Here is a 22,252-nt window from a genome sequence, read left to right as displayed (position 1 = left end):
AATTAAAAGACAAGACTGAAAACATTGAAAACAGGAACAATCCAACTTTGTTTCAGAGGCAGCCATGAGTTCCCACAGACGACATGAAAGCTCGTCAAATCATCGGCTGGACCTTGATACCGCCGCACTATCTCTACTTCACACGTTCCAAAGAGAAAAAGGCAAAATTGCATTTAAAGAAACAGACGATGAGAACAAGCTGGAAAACATCTTTCAGAAACCGTTTTTTTAATAAGCACGTTGCAGTTGTTCCTTTCAAACCAACATACATGGAATATGACTCATCAAGGCTGAGCGTCACTGATTCAACAGTCTTAACACGTGATCTGAGAGAAGAGAGTTTTGTCGGGTAACTTTAATGTGAATCTGTGTGTTTTGATGAGAAAGGATGGAATCAGAGTTCAGTGACACTCAGCCCAGTTCAGATTTAAATATAAATTAAAACATCACTTATCAACACCCATGTCAATTAATCAGAACAGCAGAGAGAAAAAATTTCAACTATTCTCTGACCAAATTATTTTATAAATCTGCTAATTATAAATATTGAACCTGCAAATGTGATACAATGTAAAAATCAGAAATGATATGTAAGAGCTGCTTGTGTTTCGTATCTAAAGTGATGTTCAATGTGAGAAACAGTAGATTAGGTTTAATCGATTGAAGCAGTTCTGCAGTAAAATGACAAATTTTCAAACTTTACTTTAGAACAAAGAAGAAAAATTTACCTGAATCCAAAAATGAATCCCCCAAAAATGTTAAGTGGAAAGACTCTTTGAAACTATCATCAATTACAAGCCAGAAACTTTTTCAGTTTTCAATTAGGTTTGGTCTTAAAAACATCACTGTTAATGTGTCATCACCTGTGACCTTTGACCTCCTGCCACCAGTTGCGGAGGTTAAATCAGCTGCGATTCACTTTGGTCGCCACATTTAAAAAGTCAAGCTGCATTTTTTCTTTAACAAAAAGTTGGAATATGTGAGAGCAGAGTTTCTTTCTTCCCGTCAAAAGTCTCAGATCCATAAAGATTTGGTTTCCCCAGCAGCCAACCACAGTCGACCTCTTGGTCCCTTTGCCAATAAACACGTCCTCTCAGTTTCTCCTCTTATCAGAGATTATACACCAGAACTTGAGAGTAATTTTTCGTCTCTTAAGTTTTCATGTTGTTGTCACATCGGGAGGAAACACTGCAGCGTCAGGAAACAGGAAATCAATCTCAGGGTCTCAAGTAACAGAACCTGGAACAGGCTGAGAAGAAACTTGATCAGGAATCAAGCAACTTGTTCAGCTCAATCAGGGTCGGTACTGTCTGTACTGTGAAGCCGGAGGGTTGCCGGTTCCACTCTGGAATGGGGCCGTGGACCCTCCGAAGGCAGTTCTGTAACTCTGAGAGGAAGGCACTCCGCTGGCACCAACACCAAGTCCAAACCCAGCTCCCGGACCCTGCACGCCAAGTCCCTGCCCGCCGCCGGGCCGCGCCAAGCCTTGATTCATCATCCCCGTGTAGGGGGAGGCCCCGTAGGCGAGTCCCAGGCCTCCGTAGGGCCGGTGGCTGTGGTGCCCCGGGGCAGGCAGAACCACCGGCTGCGCGTTCCTCCCCGGTGTGTCGAAGGAGAACTCCGGAGGTGGGCTGCTGGGCTTGGAGGGCGTGGACGTCAAATGGTCCAGCTCGCCTCCCAACTGGAGAGAAGGCAGCGAGGAGATGGCGGTGTAATCTTCAGTGGCGCCCAGAGGAGGAACAGAGGAGGGGGAGGAAGAGGCGGAGAGCGCCCCGGTGAGGAGAGGACGGGTCCAGTCATCTTTAAAGATCTGGACGGTCAGCGTGGAGACGAGCGGCAGCAGCCGGTTGGTGACGTGAGCCAGAACCAGCTGCTCGTTGGCGTCGCGGCGGATACGAACATGTGCGGAGCCGGCCTGAAACACAGAGGGGCGGGGCGGGGGGGGGCAGAATGTCATGACAGGCTTTTACATGTTGATTTAAAAATAATACGTATTTTAAGATGTTTTCATAAACATACATTTCCTACAATCAAGTTTAGTTTTTAACACACAGAAGGATTTTGTGTTGTGGGACTTCTTTCAGCAGCAGATTAATCCACATTTGGTGCTCTAGTGAGTATGTGGGGCAGCAGGACGCGGAGTGGGAGTCAAAATTAGTCTTGCGTATCCAGGACCTCGTTGGTGAGTGGTCTGGCTGCTCCCATTGTCACTCTGCACCCGGAGTTGTTTATGTTTCTTTTAACTAATCACTAATCTTCGTGGGCGGCGTTTGGTCCAGGGCGCAGCGACAGTACCACACACGGGGGCTTGGACGCCTTTGGAGGAAAATTAAAAACCACACAAAGGAAAAACAATAGTCGATTGTCTCTGTGAGCAAGTTGAAGTTCGGAGGTTGTCGTTATTTCACTGCAGCAAAGACGTTTTCCTCAAACAGGAAGCTGAAGAGGCCGCTGGCAGGATTTACAGCCGCAGCCTTCGTGGCTTGAGTCACACACGTCACAGATTTCATGGTTTGGACAACAGAACTCTGAGGCTCTCACTGAAGTTGTAACATTTACAGATTCTCCTGCGTCTGAAATAAAATGAGAAAATGTATATTCTAAATATCTCAGAGTGAATCTTCTTTGCGTTCGTTCATCGTCCTAATTCTGTTTTTCACCAGCGTCTCTGTGAAGACATCAAATTAAATAAACATCAAAGTGACTGGAGCACGTCCGACCTCGGAGTCAGACCTTTAACTTCTGAAATAATGTTACACACAGAACATCGCTCTGTCCTCGTTTCCTAATTTTACCGCCCTCATGGGAATATTCAGTCTGCAAAAGGACACAATGTGCGCACACACACACCCTCAGACACACACAGACACACACAGACAGAGGGAGTCCCCCCAGGGGTAGAAGTGCAGTCAGGGGGTCAAATCAGTTTGGACAGCTGCTCTGTTAGCAGTGGGCCAACAACCAACAGTTGTGTAACTGCAGCAGCATCAACGCAAACAACAACAGCAGCGGCATCGATAACATAAATACAAACGATGATAACTGCAGCAGCACCACACGCTGCTCCACCTACAGGCAGCGAGAGGTATCACAGCTACACGAAGGACTGACTGTATCGGACAACGCTTTATAACACTATTAATACGACTGATTTATTCACTTTATTGTCAGTTATTTTAAAGTTTAAAAGGCTCTTTCACACCATGTTTAGTTTAATTAGTTTAGTGCGATATCCCTAAATTACGATGTGAAAGCAAAACAAGGGATTTCAAGGGTGTGGGTGAAGTGTTTGAGTCCAAAAAACACTTTACGGGTTTCAGGGGAAAACAGCGCTTCAGCCAAAGTGACCCCTTCTTCAGACGTAATTAAACAACACAAAAAACACAATGTGCCTTCACGCCTCTCGCCTGGTGTCATCCAAGTGTCCGGAAGCCCGACATTCCAATTAGCCCTCATACGTTGTCATTTACATTTACTAAAGTCTGCTATCAGAAGAAGCAACGCTAGCGACGTACCTATGCTAACTTGGGCGAGAGTGAGTGGAATGGAAATGGTAAATGGATTTGTATTTATATAGCGCTTTTCTAGTCTTGATGACCACTCAAAGCGCTTTACAGTACAGTTTTACATCCACCCTTTCACACACACATTCATACAGTGCATCTATCCCAGCACTTTGTTATTCTATGGGGGGCGATTCAGGGTTCAGCATCTTGCCCAAGAACACTTCGGCATGCAGATGGGTCAGACTGGGGATCGAACCGCCGACCTTCAGGTTGGAGGAGGACCACTCTACCCCTCAGCCACAGCCGTGCTGTTTTCCGATGTGTCTGTGTTGGTGAACTATCCCTTTAAAGCCTGAGGACGTTTTCACACCCAAAAGTTTGACTCAAGCTTCATGTGATTGTTCCGTTGTTTCCATTTGATGTCTGTAAAACACAGGACTGTAAATCTCTATAGTTGGTCATTGATATCTGGTACATGTAAGAATCATCATCTGATTTATTGACTCCATCATGATTCGGACTGAAATTCTAAACTGAGACACTAATATTACCATCAGGAATTAGGCTTCAAGCTCAATAACTGTCGAGTCCAGATAAATGTGAAATTAATGACGGTTGATAGTTTGAGTTTCTGCAACGAGACAGACAGATGTTGGTGAGTGTGTGTGAGTGTGTGTGTGTTTGTGTGAGTGTGTGTGTGAGTGTGTGTGTGTGAGTGTGTGAGTGTGAGTGTGAGTGTGAGTGTGTGTGTGCGAACACGCTTCCCAGGACCTCAGCCGTCCTGAGCCAGCTGGGCTTGTTCGCCTTCGACACAACAACGTGCAACACAGACAACGACTCGACACAGACGACAGCAGCGACAACAACAGTGTTCCCTCCCAGAAAAAGAGAGAGAGGGGAGGGGGGAGGGGGGGGGGTATATCTCCGCATGAATGACTTGTTCCTTCTTTTCGTCTCAGTGAACAAATCCCTGCAAATCGTCGCTCTGGGGGGGGGGGGGGTCAAACAAACACAGACACAAACAAAACAAACAAACTAACAGTAGGGAGGGGGAGGGCAGGATAATCACTGGAGAGGTGTTAAGATGGAGGGAGAAAGTGGGAGAGAGATGGAGAGATGGAGAGAGAGAGAGAGAGAGAGAGAGAGAGAGAGAGAGAGAGAGAGAGAGAGAGAGAGAGAGAGAGAGAGATGAAGACGGAGGATTTGTTTTTAATTCCACTGCAGCAGGTGAACATTAACAGTTTTAACAAACATGCCCCGGGGCCCCGAGAGGAGCAGGGGCCCGGGACATGGCTCCGAATCGCTGGGTTGTACTTCAATTAAATACCAGAAAAAAAACGTGTGAGAATTTTAATCCCACACAAAAAAAATGTCCAGGCTTTTTGTGTGTTTGTGCAGTTTGTTGTCACTTTGTATAGTCGAGCGTACAAACGAAGGTTATAGGCGCCTGTCTTGTTTTAATATGTCTGTAGATTAATGCACTTTCTCTCACTTTGAATGTAACAACTGCCACTTAAGGCTAAAATTACATTTTCCCATTTTCTGACTTTTTAAATTTTGGTTGTTCAACATACCAGAGAGCCGAAGCCGACGGTCCAGAAGTGCTCGTTGCGAACCTCCAGCACTCCGTCCAGAGTCGACACCTGATTGGACACATTTAACAACAATCAGCCAATAAGAACCAGTCATAAACTTCACATTCTTAAGCCTTTTCCAGGAGTCAGATCAGGAAAAATGACCTTTTCACTACTTCATGTGTTTTTTTTAAATTCAAAGCAATCAGTTAAGAAGTCACAGCAAAGTCACACAAACACGGACTCACTTCTCTCAGCAGTTTGTCGAGCTGACCAATGATGTGCGAAGGCGTCGTCTGTGCATAAGTGAAAAAACACAAGATTAATCTTTTAATAATGCGACTGAGTTTTGTTTATCGTCAACAACAGGGAGAGACGTGTTTGTTTTACCTGCAGCAGCACTTTGCCGCTGTAGACGCTCATGGGATACATGGTGCCAAAGGTCATGAGAGCAATGGCGACCGCCGACGCCGTGTCCATGCCGTTATAGTTACTGGAAAAACACACAAACACACACCGGGCAAAGGACATAAATATGTAGGTACTTAATCAATAAGGTAGACTAGTGCCAGCAGGATGATTCTCTAAACGTGGAAATGAACACTAGAAACCTTTTGATTTGTTGTCTTTAACGTTCACAACTGACTGGTAGTCGTTCATCTAAACCATTTATTTCAGTTTTATCTTTGACAAAACATCTGCATCTCGCTGCTGCAGAGAGGCTTTCTGACGTCAACGCCTCCAAACAGCCGCTGCAGTTATGTAGAGTGACACTAGCAGACTTTTTCTGGAGGAGATTTGTGGAACCAGTTGCAGATTATGCAACAGAATCGTGACCGTTACGGTAAATCTGTCTCGTGAGACGTTTTGTGGTTTTCCAGCAATTAAATAAACTTAAATCTCTGACAGACCGACTCCTCCTCACTGTAGGATTCAAGGAGCCGTCTGGTATGTTCCCGTCAGGATACATGTTGAGTTCGGTGCAGATAAAGATGAGCACAGTTTATCGCAGTGAGAGTTTCCAGCTGTGAGGGAAATGTGACATCCCATGAATTTGGGGATTTACCAGCAGAGACAGAGAGAAAATTAATCCTCACTTGATTTCTATGAGCATGTAGGTGATGCAGAGGGACAGAGCTCCGGCCACGTTGATGAGGAGGAACGGGTTCATACGAGGCAGCAGAACGCTGCTGAGACCTGGAACGATTCCACACAAACTGCACGCACACACACACACACACACACACACACACACACACACACACACACACACACACACACACACACACACACACACACACACACACACACACACACACACACACACACACACACACACACACACACACACACACACAACAAGAAACAGGATTAGTGCACATGATCATATCCTGACTTTTTCTTTAATTCAACTGTAAATGTTTAAGCTTCAGAAAAAAGGGAATAACAACAACTTCATTAAATAACATTACAGATCAAAAAAGACAAGAAAAGACAAGATATTTCGAAAATAGAAATGATCAATGTAACATTAATACAACCGGTTTGTTTCCACACAAACTGAACATTACAACTATGATGAAGGTAGGATTTTAAAATTATTATTAATATTAATATTCCTAGCTCCACCAAGTAGCTGAGAAGTAAATACTTTTCTTCTAACTTTAACTCTCTGTTACGTTTGTCTGGTTCAGTTTTTAATCTTTGCATCACTGAGGCCAAAGGTCCTCGGCTGTACAAGAGTTTCAATTATTCTCCTTCTAACTGGAGTGAAACAAACTCCAGAGCATCTATGCAGGATTGTGTGCGTCTCCTGCTCTAAGCTGCGGCTTGCCTCCGCAACGAATCCCCATGTTTATGTTTGTCTCTAGGATTAGGCCTTTAACCCGATCACACCATCATAATGGACTTTGGGAGACACAAAGATGAGTTGATGGGATCATTCTTGTTTTGTTTCTAAGGTCAACATCGGGTTCAAGCTCTGAGGAACCCCTGATAAGTCTCCTCTTCTTCTCCAGTGAGAACTTCAAACAATATTGTAAAACTTCCCATGAGAATATTTGTGTCTGTTAATTCATGCTCAGACAGAAACAGGTGATGAACTCTGCTCAATGATGATTCTGTAGAAGACTCTGGATCATTTCTTCTTCTCACTCAGGTAAACAATCATCTCAAGTTGGAAGCTGTTTTCATTATTGATTCATCTGCAGGTAAATTTTCACAACCAGTAACCATTTTGGATAATGACCAGTTGGCGGTTGATCTCAAACATCTGGTTTATTACAAAACCCCAAACAGAGGGCGGCTCCGTGAGCTCCTAGTCAGGAACCAATGAGTTTCCAGTGAAGGCCTCTCTGAGCACATGGGCCCTGCTGCGTCAGACCGGATCTCTAATACGTCAAAGGTCAGTTACGGAGTTGAGCGCAGTCACAAACACGGAGAAGAGCTGTGATGCCTCGATGCTGGAGGGTGTTCGTCATTGGATTATGTATAAAAATTATAAGACAGGTCAACACGTAATTAATGTCACACAACATGATCCCAGTTTTATGAGTCACTATGTATTTTAGCATCGACACAGTTACACAACGGAAGAACTGATTTGTGAAATTAATCGAATTAAAATAGACAAAAAGTAAATAAACGTGTTCATTGTTTCATATTTATATGTGAATCTGAAGTACGAAAAGAAAGAAGGACAAAAAGAAAGAAAGAGAGAAAGCCCACGGATCTCATAATCTCCATCGATGCATTGATATAATTTGACATGTGACCTTGTGTGTGTGTGTGTGTGTGTGTGTTTGTGTTTGTGTGCGTATGTTAATCCAGACAGAGAGCGAGGGATTAGAGCAGAGAGGAAAACAATCACTTGATACTCTGTCTGTTGGCTCCACACTGGACTCAGTGATGAACAGAACAGGAAAATAAAAACTGTTGAGAATTGAGCTGAACTTTGACTAGAACGCTTTTTTTAAACTTTAGAATAAACTAAAAGCCTCACACGAAGGCAAGTGAACAAACTGTTCTTGAAAATGTTTCACATCTCATCAATATCACCGGGAAATTAAGATGAAAAATGTTCATTGATCTCTAGAAATTGTATTTGTTTTTTGTCTAAAAGTGACTTGATGAGAAACAGAACCAGGATTTGATAATCGTCCAAATTTGCTAAAATGTATCTGTGTCACACTCAACTTTCTTCTTTTATAAAAAAAATCTGTCTTGTTCCCACTGGCATCTTTCACAGTCCCACACAGACACACACAAACACACAAACAAACGCACACATGCACACACATTCAGCTTTGGCTTCTGGCTGGTGAGGTCGACAGAGCAGCCTGCTTTATATAACCCAGACCCAGCTGAGGTTAAGTGCGGACAGGCCGTTACAACACAGACAGTAACACACAGACACAGTCAAGGAAACACAAGGGAATGCACATACACACACACAGACACACACTGCGTTAGCAGCTCAGTTGGTGCAGGTTACTCGGGTAGACAGCCTGGAGAGTTGTGCTGCAGAACTGAGCTGTAATTGGCTGAGAGTGCAGAAATGAACAGGATGTCCCAGCCTAGTTTCCACTCTTTGACTCAGTGTGTGCGTGTGTGTCTGTGTGTGTGTGTATACGAGTGTGTGTATGAAACGATATGTCTATGTCTACCATCACTCATCTGTTAGGGGGTTAAGACTTAGTTAAAGGGTCATTGTTAAATTTAGCTTTAGGATCATGGGCTGGACAAAGCAGTGTCCTCATAGAGACAGAAATGCAACTCTCTGTGGGTGTGTGTGTGTGTCTGTGTGAGAACGCTGCACACATCATCCATTTGAGCTGCGATAATACACAGTGGGATGTAATATTCATGACAGAAGTCACGACACTGAGCCTCAGTCTGCAGTAAGAGGTCTACAAGTTACCATCACGACGCAAAGAAGGAATGAGTCTTGACGTGTGGACTCACATAACGAGCTGGTTTAATTTTGTTGTATTATTCTTTGTGGTGGTCATTTATGAGGCTTTTCATGGGCCAATCATCATGCAGCAACTCTGTGAATAAAACCTTGTGAGATTACAGCGAGACATTGTCCGGAGAATTCACCGCGAGCGAGAGAACACGTCAATGATGCATCTAACACATGACTTCACAAGACCGCCGGCTGCTTGAGGACCAAGTACAAGAAGAGCAGGTCAAACAACATGGCCACTGAAGTCCCTGGGTAATTTGATATCTTTAAATCGTATAAACTGATATTTCTGGGCCTGAATTTGTTCACACGTCGCTCTGGTTCACAGGTTTAATAACAGTTCATTATGATAAAACCAACATGAAACCGTATTTTAACTCTCTCAATCTAAATGTTGATGAATCACGCTGGTTTTCATGATATCATCTGTTCCACTTGCATCCTCACTGGTTCACAACATCCAGGAGTTAACCCGACCTGCTGACCTGGAAAGTGAGCACCGGCCTGGTGATCGGGCTGAAATCAGGGCTGGAGTTACAGTGACCTTTGACCTGCAGGGGGAGGTGGGCAGGGGAGTGTGTGTGTGCTGTTTGTGTATGTTACTGTTCGCTGGGAAACAATAAGAAAACTGATCTTACACATGTTTCTGAGAAGCTCAATCAATGATCAATCTGTTTCCCTGCAGCCGCAATCAGACCTCACCCGACCCTGTAACCCTGAGACCCCCCCAAGCTCTCCAATGGTAACCTTTGACCTCAGAGGACGGCCATATGTACATGCGCAAACAAACACCTGGACGCAGATTGTCAGTGTAAGCAGTAACACATAGGACGGATAATTTTAGCAAAGTCAGGAGTGTGTGTGTGTGTGTTGTCGACTCAGTGTAAGTGGATCCTTCTGGTTCTGACCTGACATCAGCTGATGTAGAGAGAGAGAGAGACAGAAAATGACTGAATCTGTGTTTTTACCTTCGACTCAGATCTGCCACATGTTCCTGAAGCCAACTGCTGCTCGCCGCTAGAGAGAGAGAGGGAGAGAGAGAGAGAGAGAGACACTGTTAATGTCCATCACTCTTCTACACAAAACAAGAGACAGAAAAATCGAACACATCTCCTCCACGGACATTGGAAGTGTCTGGATTGAAGGCGTCTCCAGGAGGTTTAAGATTATTCCACCCAGCACATTTTTTCTGTTTGCTGCAGTGTTCAGACATATTACATAACTTTACCTCAGTTCCTTTCATTTTTTATTAAAGATGAAACCCTTTTGGTTTTATCACCAGCAGCCCCCACACTTATCAAATAACAACTCCATTTAGTAAAAAAAAAAAATTATTTTTAGTCTGACACTGCAGCTATTAAGTCAAATGGTCTGCTTCGTGCAGCAGCAGTAAAGACTGAGACAGGAGTCGAACATCACGACAGAGATAATCTGTCAAAATTAATGGTGGGGACATTTTGTCTGAAAAAGATGGAAAATATGGAGGCAACATATCTCATCTACACACACGCCTCAATGAGCAAAAGAGCAAAAGCTGCCTGCAGAGGAATCTCATGTTAAAGGAGACATGATGTATTTTTCAGTGTTTCCTATTAAATATCAAAGTAAGAACCTTGCAGACATTGAGCCAACACCGTGTGTCCTTGTGTCATATCTGGTGTAACACAAGATGTTGTCTTGACTATATTAAACAGCTGGAAAATGTCCACATTGCAGAATCAATAACGGCATCTTGTTTTCAGAGGGCAACACGAACAGCTCCGGGTTTCTTTCCGTTTATTCTGCCCGAGCTCAGAGTCTGAATCTTTCCACCAGTCACACAGAACCAGACTCTTCTGACAAAGTGACCAGTCGACCGTCAAGAGCAACGCGTTTCAGTTCAGTGACAAAACCGAACACATCTCACACATTATTCTCCTCATGGGGCAGATTCAGGCCTGAACGTAGTGAACGGTCTGGAGAGTAGGAGAGAGACGGATCGTGTAGAACAGTGCGAGTGGTCAGAGGATGAAAAGAAACTTCAGTCTCTGTGATGGTCCACGTGCACGGGAGGAACCCTGCGTCTGTCTGGGTTCTGCAGTTGTTTCATAAATCATGCATCTTTCATTCACACGTCACAGAATCATTCTTGAGATCTGTCATTTTAGAATTTTGAGCATTGAAGATTTGTATCGTTGCAACAGTCATAAATCAATCAGTCTATTTCGAAGGAAAAACAACGTATACAAATTAATAATAAAATAACAAGAGAAAAACGAAAATTATATATATTTGAACAGAATTTTCTTTTCCTCAATAACAGATGAAGCTTTTCTTCTGATCGACTGATTAACGAATCAACCGGATGTTTGAGCTCAAGTAAAGTTTACATTCTAATGATCATAGTTATGGAAAGAGAACTTGTTCATGTCCCAGATGAAGAACCCAGACGTGACTCTGAGGAACCGACTCTGGATTCAGACGAGAAGAGAAAACATTGTTCTGCTTCAACGCTGCGTTAAATATTAAGTCACACAGATGTTTTCATTTCACAGCCGACTCCATCAAGTCAGTACGTTGCATATTTAAACATCCGACACAAGCTGCCTACAGGGTATTAGAATTACCTGATTTTAGTTTTAAACACAAGCTCCTGTTAAAGGAAGCAGCCTCAGTGTTTGTAGAGATGAAGGATAGAAGCTGTGTTCATCTAAACCAAGGACCAAGGAGGGACGCAGCAGATCGCCCACTTGTGTTCAAAAAAAGATAAGCGCTCTCGCTCCACCGCGCCGTCCCACCTTTAATGTTTGACGACACAGCAAAGCCTGAAGGCTCAGTGTCGGGTCAAAGGCCCTTCACATCCCATCCTGCTCAGACCTGAGTGTGTGTGTGTTAGTGTGTGTGTGTGTGTGTGTGTGTTTGTTTGTTTGTTTGTGCTAGCAGGGTGAGTCAGTCTAAACAAACATTTTAATGGAGTGACTTATTTATGATCCATGTGTGCGAGGAGGACGTACAATGTTTGTAGGTGTGTGTGTGACTGAGTGTGTGTGTGTGTGTGAGACTGTGGGTGGTGTGTGTGTGTGTGTGTGTTTGTGGAGTGTGTTGGCATGTCTGTCTGCCCGCCTGGCCCCCTGGCACACTACATTACCACTGTCTGGAACATTGTTGCGTAATGCACTTTTAGTCTCGCTCCGTCAGAGAGTGAGTGTGTGTGTGCGCGTGTGTGTGTGTAATGAGTGAGAGATATAGTGTGTGTTTTACAAAGTTAAGTGCCTGTGTGTGTGTGTGTGTGGTTTCACCCCCCCTCCCATCCCCAAATGTCAGATGTTAAGTGATGTTGAGACTGCTCTGAACGCAAGAGCAGACAGCTGACACACACACACACACACACACGTACACACACACACACACACTGACCTCATTCATCAGTAGACTGTTCGTACAAATAGTGAGTCAGCCCGAGAGGAAGAGAAAGAGGAAACGAGAGGAGGAATAGGAAGAGGAGGAGTAGAGGACAGGAGAGGAGAGGAAGAGAAATAGGAAAAGAGAGAAGGAATACGAAGAGGGGGAGTAGAGGACAGAAGAGGAAGAGAAAGAGGAAAATAGAGGAGGAAGAGGAGCAGTAAAGGACAGGAGAGGAGAGAGAGGAAGAGTAGAGGACAGGAAAGGAGAGGAAGAGAGAGGAAAAGAGAAGAGGAGGAGTGGAGGACAGATGAGGAGAGAGAGGAAGAGTAGAGGACAGGAGAGGAGAGGAAGAGAAAGAGGAATAGAGAGGAGAAAGAGGAGGAGTAGAGGACAGGAGAAGACATACAGGAAGAGAAAGAAGAAAAGGGGATAGGACAGAAGATGAGGAGAGGAAGGGGACGGAAGAGGAGAGGAAATGGGATGAGAGGATAGGAAGAGGAAAGAAGAGGAGGGACAGTTGAGAGGAGAGAGGAGGAAAGGACGAGAGGGAGAGAGAGGAAGGGAGGGAGAGGAGGAAGAGGAGGTGAATTAGTAATATACTTCTCCTCTTCCTCTCCTAAACTACTTCATGTTTTTCTGTTTGTGTTTTCATACGTGTTAATGACAGAACATCTGGTTCTGCATGTTTCTATATACTGTGAATACAAATTAGTGTATATTAGAGTGTGTGTGTGTCTGTGTGTGTTTGTGTTGGAGTCTGTCTGTATTAGCAGTAGACTGACTCTCAGTGAGGTTAATATGTCCCGGGGTCGACATTAGCCTGGTTTGACCTCCCTGTGGTGTGTGTGTGTGTGTGCGCGCATGTGCGTGCCCATGTGTGTCTCCACTGTCTTGGTGTGCTGCATTTTTGTGTTTGCATATAGTTAGCACAGACTGTGGGTCTGTCTGATTGTGCATCTGTGATTTTTCTACCCTTGTAGAAAAGTTTTAATACCCATCTGAACCTCTCTGGAGCATTTTGGACATTTAAAGGACTAAACAAGAAATTCTGCAATTTAATCAGAAAACCCGATGTTTGTTCGACCCTGGGAGGGAAACACTGACCAGTCCTCCAGTTCATATGTTTGCATCATGTTTAGTATTAATACCCGTTCATAAGCAGTGTTGCATGTCAACTCACACGTCACATTTTCTATCCTGTTGTGCTGCAAAAAACACGCCACCGATAATCTTTGGAAAATAATGTGAAAAAACAAATATGTTTGTATTTTAAAACCACGCACGCGAGTCTGATTTAATAACTTTCTGCAATTAGGAGGAGACTAACCTCTGATCTCTCTGCTGCCATTTGTGATTTATCTACTGGCACAACAGTGAATAAGTGTTTCATTTTACTTCGGTAATCCCCCCAAAATAAAACAAAAGCCAAATTGTGCCCGTTCCCCAGTGAGTGCGAGGATTAACAAACCTCCACTGTTCAGAGGAGGAACATGAAAGACACAAAAATGACTACATCCACAGCACTTCTTTAAAAACAACTCAGGTGTTAAAGGCGGGGGAGGGGGGGGGGGACCTTACCTTCTGAGACGTAGGCGAAGGGCTTGTTCCTGACTGACAGCAACGTCAACAGATTGAAGAAGAGAGCGACGAACGTCCCGACCAACAGACGACCGCTGCAGAGATGAAACATCAGAGAAACGTTTTACACTGTGTGATGATTAGTTTATAAGCATGTGAATCAAACCCAATGTAAATGTCACCATGTGACGTTCATGTGGGGACACTGTGAGTGCAGTGCATTGTGGGACATGTTCAGAGTAGTAACAATCGTTTCTATTTAAGTTTAGATTAGGAAGTTTTGCTATATATTCATCTTGCCATAGTAATCTTACAAAAATCTAAGTCAACACATAAATCTCTGCTCGCCAGCGCAAAAAAAAAAGAGCACACACACACACACACACACACACACACACACACACACACACTCTCTTCAATACACTAATCACTCGGGACAATCCTTTTAAGAGCCTTTAAATTGGTCTAAACAATCAGCGGGACGTGAGCGGCTGCACGAGGGTGAGCCGCAAGAACTGGATGATAAACCCCCACCCTGACCTCACCCCCCCCACCCTCATGGAACAGATTAAAGTGTGTGTCTGCGTGTGTGTCTGTCTACCCAGCAGACACCTGTCCTGTCCCTCTGGTTAGCAGCCGTCTCTCATGCTGTCCGATCACATCCGTTCACAGAAGGAGAGAGAGAGAGAGAGAGAGAGAGAGAGAGAGAGAGAGAGAGAGAGAGAGAGAGAGAGAGAGAGAGAGAGAGAGGAGGTGAAGGGGGAGAAATGGGGTGGGGGGGGGGGGTAATCTCGTCACAGGAGACAGGTTTAAGTTTCTCAGTGTTTTTGCTTCTAAAAGCCGTCGCTAATCTGTTTCGTAATGGAGAGAGAGAATGAGTTTGAGAATCACAGGTGACGAGTAACTCAGTGGACGTCTGGAGTCTCGGCATCGGGCGAGAACCATTTCCCGTCGTGAGGAAACGCTGGTGTGTTAATAGTTTGAGGGAAGTTTATTCAGTAGAACAAAACCTCTCGACCTCCGTCTTTGTTAATTGACAGAGCTGATGTTAACCTGAGGTGTGTTTATCAACTCCCCCCTGTGAAGAGAGACAGACACACACACATACACTGTCACAGTGCGACCTCAACAATAACCACGACTCTGTCAGTCAGTCTGACTCTTTGACTCACTGACACCTTGTGTAATTCTGTCCGTCTGTCGTCTGTCTGACCCAAGTGTTTAGGATGTTCTGTTCCAACAACAGCTGGTGTGTGTGTGTGTGTGTGTTATAAAATCATGTTGTATCTGTTTATCCTCACAAATTCAATGAGCTGTTTGAGGGTTAAGACTCGGTTCTAGAGTTAGAATTAGGTTTAGGCTAAAGTTAGGCATTAAGTTGTGATGGTTAAGGTAAGGGGCTAGGAAATGTCTTATGTCAATGAGTGTCCTCACAACTATAGAGAGACTCTGTGTGTGTGTGTGTGTGTGTGTGTGTGTGTGTGTGTGTGTGTGTGTGTGTGTAGGGGTAGTACTTACGTGTGGACCTCAGGCTGCTCTATGAAGCGCTCCACACTAACAAAACAGAAACAAACACAGTCAACAACACAAACCAGGTGGGACTACTCCGTCTGTGCACGGGAGTGTGCACGGGAGTGTGCACGAGTGTGAGTGTGTGTGTGTGTGTGTGTGTGTGTGTGTGTATGACTGAGTCGGAGAGAGTGATCAGGACAAATGAAACGAATGAAAGGAGACAAGAAGCGAACAGAGAGAGCAAACAGGAAATATATCAACAGACACAGTCTTGAGTCCTTCTTCTGTGCTGCAGCCCTACTGTGCCATTCATAATATTCACTGTACTGCACCAGCAGAGTGCGTGTGTGTGTGTGTGTGTGTGTGTGTGTGTGTGTGTGTGTATGTGTGTGTGTGTGTGTGTACGATCTCGAGAAATGTCAAAACAAAGACAATTGCTCAAAGACAGAAATGTTCACTTTGTCTTCAGGGTCTTTGCACCTTAATAAAGTAAAACAAGTAAATCATATAAAACTAAATAAGTAAATGAGATGAAGTCAGTTAAATTAAGTAAGTTCAGTTATAAAATAACACAAGTAAATAGGGTAATTCAATTAGTTAAGAAAATGATCAGTGGATCGATGAAGACACTTTCCATCAAGTCGGATTTATTTTTCCTCAGGTGAGACAGGTGGAGCTCTGTGATTGGTCTATTTGTGGGAACGCTGCCTCTGGGTTGGATGTTGTGATGAGTTTTATAGAAGTAAAGTAACTAAAGATTGTTTTTTAGGAGGTTTGAAAATGTTGTTAAATATGATTGATTTAAATGAGCTGGATTAGATTATTATATACAAATTTAAGCTGTGTGGATTCAATATAGAGAAGGTAGTTGCCGAACGGTGAAATAATGAGTTAAACAAAGGTGAACACAACGAACTGATGATTGTGTACAGTGACAAGTCTCTTCTGTCCGTTTGAACTCGTCCACTGACCGAGTGTTAGCCTCGTTAGCCATGTTTTAATCCGCATCCATGTTTTTATAATGCATCACTTTAGTCGTTCGCGTCAGTTCAAAAAGCAGCTTAGCAGCAAACAGAGTCAGACGCATTAACGTGGACTTTATTGGAAGAGGCAACTTGAGGTCTGATTTAGAAAGTTCAAACAAAGTTCCGACGATTTTAAAATGACACCCCCCAGCCAATCAGAGATCGGCATTTTCTGCTGTCGTAGAAGGGAGAAAAATAAACACAATTACACTCACTAAGCTGTCACACACACACACACACACACGGGAAAGTGTGAGACGGCATTGTGCCAACTGCTTAAATGTGGGTGTGTGCTTTCATTCTGGTTTATTCACCCTCCCTTCCCTGAGAGCTGACCGCAAGACAACCCCACACTGGCCGCCTGGAGCTGTGTGTGTATGTGGCTGTGTGTGTATGTGTGTGTGTGTGTGTGTGTGTGTGTGTGTGTGTGTGTATGTGTGTGTGTCACAATGACAGACAGAGCCAGGCAGCGACACTCCCTCAGACCTAAAAAAAAAAAAATCTGATCTCGCTCTCTCCCTTTTAGACACAGACACACAAACAAAAAAACACCCTTTGCTATAGAGCATTATCCCCTATAGGCATCAATGTATCTTTACATGTAAAGTGAATATTGAATATTTAAAAGGCTAAAACATGTCATCATTTAGATGTTAAAGTGCGTTTACACAAAAATGTGAGGAACCAGATTTCCAATGATGTAGGTGGAGACTAAATTAACGTAAAACATCTCTTCAGAATTAAAATATTTTCGTAGTTTTCAGAGCTATTATTATTATTTTAGAAATATAGAGAATCACACTGACTTAACAAAACAATATAAATGACAATTATAATAAAGACCATGTGGGGTTTGGGAGATTAAAAATAAAAATATGTATTGATTAAATACATATCATCGATAAGTATTGGTGCAAAATAAGACTGAATATTGTTGCCACATAACCTGAGTTGTAAAAGAACATATGCACATGGGGTCTAATTACTGCATTTTCTGAATGTTTTGCAGATAAAGCCGAGCGGGAAGCACAGGAACAACATGCACCCTGTGTGGAGCACAGTGATGTTGTGAAACTAAAAATGTAGACAAACTAAAAAAGACACAACTGGAAATATTTTGTGTGCTGCTTTGAAAATATCAACTCTTTTGTTGTGTTGAGTCACACGAAGAAAATAATTGAAATTTTAATTGAGAGAGACAGAGAGCGTGAGACAGAGAAAGAGATGTAGAAAAAAACAAAAGACATGCAATGTTTCTAAAAAAGTTCTCAGTTAGATTCATTTACTATTCGTGTTTCCAGAGAATGTGTGTGTGTGTGTGTGTGTGTGTGTGTGTGTGTGTGTGTGTGTGTGTGTGTGTGTGTGTGTGTGTGTGTGTGTCATACACACCTCTCCTTCAGGATGAACAGAGCTCCCAGCTGGATGAGAACAGTGGAGGCAAAAACAGCCAAAACCTCGAGTCGGTCAAACCTGCAGAGAAACAGAAAGACGTTGTCGTTCACACAGAGTCGGACTCACCAGGGCTGCGTTCAGACAACATGCAGCTAAATGATTATTTAAACTTAAACACAGTGCATTGAACCCTGTTGGGATACACAAGTGATGCAACTACGGCAGCTTTAACAACCTAAATTCCTCATAGCGTGACCTGGAAACTTGTTTTTTCTCTTTCTGTCTATGTATGTATGAAAACTGAAGTCATCTAAACATTTAAAAGCAGATTGCTGATGCAGAAATGAGCGGAAGCATCTTTATAATGGCGCTAAATGACTGTTTCACGGTATGACTCTAATTAATTGACATTAAGTGTTAAAACTGCATCAATGCTAAAGATGTAAAACGAGATGAGGGCGTGTCACGGGGACAACGTTAACAAAGCGACAGTGTTGGGGCCCGACGAGCCGTTAACTGTTGCTGAACCTGTGACCCGTCATAAGGTCACGGGGTCGATCCTGTAGCAGTCTGTCCAGTCTGATGATCAGCTTCATCTCAGTGAGTGGTCCACTGGGCTTACGGGGCTTAAACCTGGCGTTGGTGGTCAGGGATCGGATGGGCTGCCCTCCGCCTCCTCAGACGCCGCCGCGCCACCGCAGGGTAATACCAGTAAACTAAAAGCTTGTGTCCGAGGCCAGTGAAGAGCGTTATGGATTAATGTGAACGAGATGTGACCGTATGCAGAAAACAAGGAGAGGTGACGCGAGGACACAGAGGAAACTACGCAGATAAAAGCTGCAGTTTAAGTTTCACCAAGCTGATGCTGGAGGAAATCAACAACACTGACATGTTGTAAGGTGAACAGTGCTCGGCTAAATCATTTCCTTATTAAATGAGAAGTTTCTCTTCACAACTTTTTGACAGCTTTTGACACCATTAGCAGTCAGAGTCATGGAGTCCTACCGACGGGTATAGAATATACAAAATTACTTATTAAAACCAAACTAATCAGAAACATAAACACTTGAACAAACATCACTATAATAATGTTCAAACCCTTCATCTTCGGATAACATTTGTTGTCCAGAAACCTTTCCAATAGAAATCTAACACCTTTAAGACGTTAGATGATGTAAAGCTGGAAAACTGCGGCTGAGGCTCTGTTCTGTTCCTAAAAGTCCATTAGGACACACCCACACACACCCACACCCACACACACACATAATACGATAGCCAAGTGAAGCTGAAAAGCAGATTTCCATTTGATCACTACTCTTCAACACCTCAAGGTCAGAGGTGACCTGTCAGCTGACACACACACACACACACCCACACACACTCACACACACTCTCAAACACACACACACACACAGAGTAAACACAGATGTAGCTTCGACAGTAAAGCTTCTGTTCCTGTCATCTGAATCAGCTGAGCGGCTCAAACTCACAATCATCATCCAACTCAAACACACGGCTAATTTAGTGTGTGTGTGTGTGTGTGTGTGTGTATTTGTGTGTGTGTGTAATAGAAACCAGTGAATGACATCATATAAATAAATAAACAAACGCAGATGGAGCTTTGACGGAAAAGCGTAGGATATTGACCCACACTCACTGAGCACTTTATTGGGAACAACAAACCGACACTGGGTTGTTTCTCCCTCCGTTCACTAACACACTAACGTTCCTCTTTTGCAAGAAAAACTGAAATTATTTGTTTTTTAATCGACACATACAGAAAATGTAACTGCACCTGCCTGTTGCAGCTTTCACTCTTTAATAAAACTTGTCACACAACTCTTCCACTTCCAGTTTTCAGACATTTTTGTGTGCATTTTTTCCAAACCAGCTCACAGCCGCAGTGTACAAAACCGTAAAAGATATAGTAAAAGTGAACTCACCCAAATGAGTAGACCTGACTGGGTTTCTTCATGTTGACCCAGGAGCTGATGAGACAGGTGATCAAACTGCAGGACACACGGAGGAGATGGAGGAGACAGAAGGAGGAGAAGGTGACGGCAGGGAAAGAGAAGAGCAGGTGAATGACAGAGGGATGTGAGACAGAGAGAAGACGGACAAGAGAGCGGCACATAAGACGAGAGTCAGTGAGGGACAAGTGGCAGCAACGTACACAACTCACAGGTCAGCTAAAGTTCACGTCTTCTGTATTTTTATTTTTCAAGAGGGAACATTTTCCATCAGAACAGAAAACACACAAACCTGTGGATAGGTATAAAAGTTTTATTCAAACACTTTCACTAGGAATGATTTTAAATAACTGTTTAATTAACAGACTGTAAATAAAGATGGATGACGCGTTCCATGCTTTCTTCCTCAATCCCAAAAATACTAACACTGCTGTTTTAAGGTAAAAAAATGTTTTCCATAGTTTTGCTTTAACTTGTCAAACTTCCGAGGTGTGTGAGGATGATTGAATCCTCATGTTCTATTGTTTATGCATCCATAAGATATTAGATTCTCTAGTCTTTGAATGAAACTTGTCCGAATTGATCCACAGTTTCAAACCCAGAGGACTGAATTTATTATCACATCTCACAAATAAAACAGGACATCGTCACATTTGCTCAGAGAGGAGCCTACATTATTTATCAGGTGTCACTAATTAATACGTTTCTTTCTGCTCTGATGCACATTTGTAAGTGCAGCGACACTCGGGCAAAAATTTACATTTTGGAAAAAACAATATACAATATTTAAAATATTAGACACTCACCTAAAGAGGTCGAAGATGGTGAGGTACGTGTAGGCGGTTAAAGCTGAAAAGACAAAAACAGAGAAACAGAGACGATCACAACTCAAAGCCTGATAAACAAATCAGTGAATTCATCGTTTAAATCATCAAACTGAATCTACAGGACGTGATTTGACGTGAACAAACAAACAGGGGTGAAAACATAACCTCAGTTTCATCGACTTATCAGACTTCAAAAACCCACTTTCCCTAGATTCTGAATTGTTGTACTTTCAGTGACTCGGCATATTCAGACTCCTAGTTATCCATCCAGTCATAAATGACCTGACGAGTGTGTCGGCCAATGAGCTCGCCTGCGAGCCACGGAGTGAGTCATTCATTTTTCTTCTAATTGGACAGAATCTTGGAGAGCAGCCAGTCCGACACCAGGTAAGAGTCAGTTAGTGGGCCACTTAGTCAGTAGGCCAACAAGCCAATTAAATCATCAGTCAGCTAAAGAGAGATTCCAACTGGCCTGGTTTAACTACTCAATGACAACCTGTCTGTCTCTGTCTGTCTCTGTCTCTGTCTGTGTGTCTCACTGTTTGCTCGTGTCTCTCTGCCTTAATGCCTTCGACCAGTTTTCTGTAATCATGCTCCGCCGTGGGGGATGAGGCGAGCGGATTAGAGCGGCTTTGTGCTGAGAGGAACATTTTGTTTCCCCATCACCAGCATCCATGTTGGCCAACCTGACGCCATGTAATCCTGACAGGGCGGCCAGGAGAGACAGACGAAAAGTGAGAGAGAGAGAGAGAGAGAGAGAGAAGAGAGAGGGACGGACGGGAGGACCCAGACTGAGTGACGGATCGACAGCGGCCAGAGAGAGAGTGAGAGAGAGAGCGAGAGGGAGAGCATGGATGGATGGACTGAGAGACAGAGGCAGATAGACGGGTAGGGAGGGAGAGGTGAAGAGAAGGCAGACAGACAGACAGACAGACAGACAGACAGACAGACAGACAGACAGACAGACAGACAGACAGACAGACGGGATGATGGGCATTTCGAGAGACGGGCTGATAGAGGGAAAGTGGATGACTGAATAGAGAGAGAGTGAGAGACAACCCACACCACTTGAGGGAGAGAGAGAGTTATTGAAACCAATAACTGTTCCTTTCATAAATATCAAACATGTGAGATATTGAATCAGTCCATTGGGCCGTTTATCCCCTATTGCAATGGCCAGAAAAATAAGTGTGCCCTCATGACAGTCCTTTAAGGTGACGCTCTAGAAGCTGCGGGTCAAACATGTAACTTTGAGCAGGATCTCTCCACAGGAATCAATGAGGCCTGACGTCGTCTTGTTGTGTTGAATTAAAAAGCAGCAGACGATAAAAAGCGATAATAATACAAGTGCTGACATCACAGTGACCCTGAAACAGGCCCGACCAGATCAATAAACCCCACCCCACCGCTGAGCTCAGATAGGTTTACATACAGACCACAACACACACAGACACACAAATATAACTTGGTTCAATTCCTTTATAAATCTCCTGCTTACAAACACTGTCACCCAGAGG

At 43.6% G+C, this 22,252-nt stretch overlaps 1 protein-coding gene across 3 annotated transcripts in view; it reads right to left on the bottom strand.

Moving 5' to 3' along the window:
• Positions 1-200: 200 nt before the first annotated feature.
• Positions 201-22,252, bottom strand: part of slc30a6 (solute carrier family 30 member 6) — a 38,150-nt gene continuing 16,098 nt past the window's right edge. Inside the window, exons 5-16 of one of the 3 annotated variants that reach the window (XR_008341476.1) lie at positions 20,715-20,757; positions 19,882-19,947; positions 17,936-18,016; positions 15,528-15,563; positions 14,010-14,104; positions 10,016-10,064; positions 6,178-6,297; positions 5,471-5,573; positions 5,329-5,376; positions 5,081-5,149; positions 2,020-2,573; positions 1,884-1,915 (exon numbers count right to left, since the gene is read on the bottom strand). Coding sequence is in view for 2 of the 3 variants with exons in the window: in XM_053435812.1 (XP_053291787.1) it covers positions 1,295-1,915; positions 5,081-5,149; positions 5,329-5,376; positions 5,471-5,573; positions 6,178-6,297; positions 10,016-10,064; positions 14,010-14,104; positions 15,528-15,563; positions 17,936-18,016; positions 19,882-19,947; positions 20,715-20,757 (1,331 nt within the window). In the remaining variant the exon portion in view is untranslated. Of the gene's footprint in view, positions 1,916-2,004; positions 2,574-5,080; positions 5,150-5,328; positions 5,377-5,470; positions 5,574-6,177; positions 6,298-10,015; positions 10,065-14,009; positions 14,105-15,527; positions 15,564-17,935; positions 18,017-19,881; positions 19,948-20,714; positions 20,758-22,252 lie in introns of those variants that run through there. The other 2 variants (XM_053435812.1, XM_053435813.1) reach the window with 2 other exon arrangements.

Source organism: Pleuronectes platessa, chromosome 12 (genome assembly GCF_947347685.1).
Source record: "Pleuronectes platessa chromosome 12, fPlePla1.1, whole genome shotgun sequence".
Taxonomy (NCBI): Eukaryota; Metazoa; Chordata; class Actinopteri; order Pleuronectiformes; family Pleuronectidae; genus Pleuronectes; species Pleuronectes platessa.
This window is presented reverse-complemented; position numbering and strand designations above follow the sequence as displayed.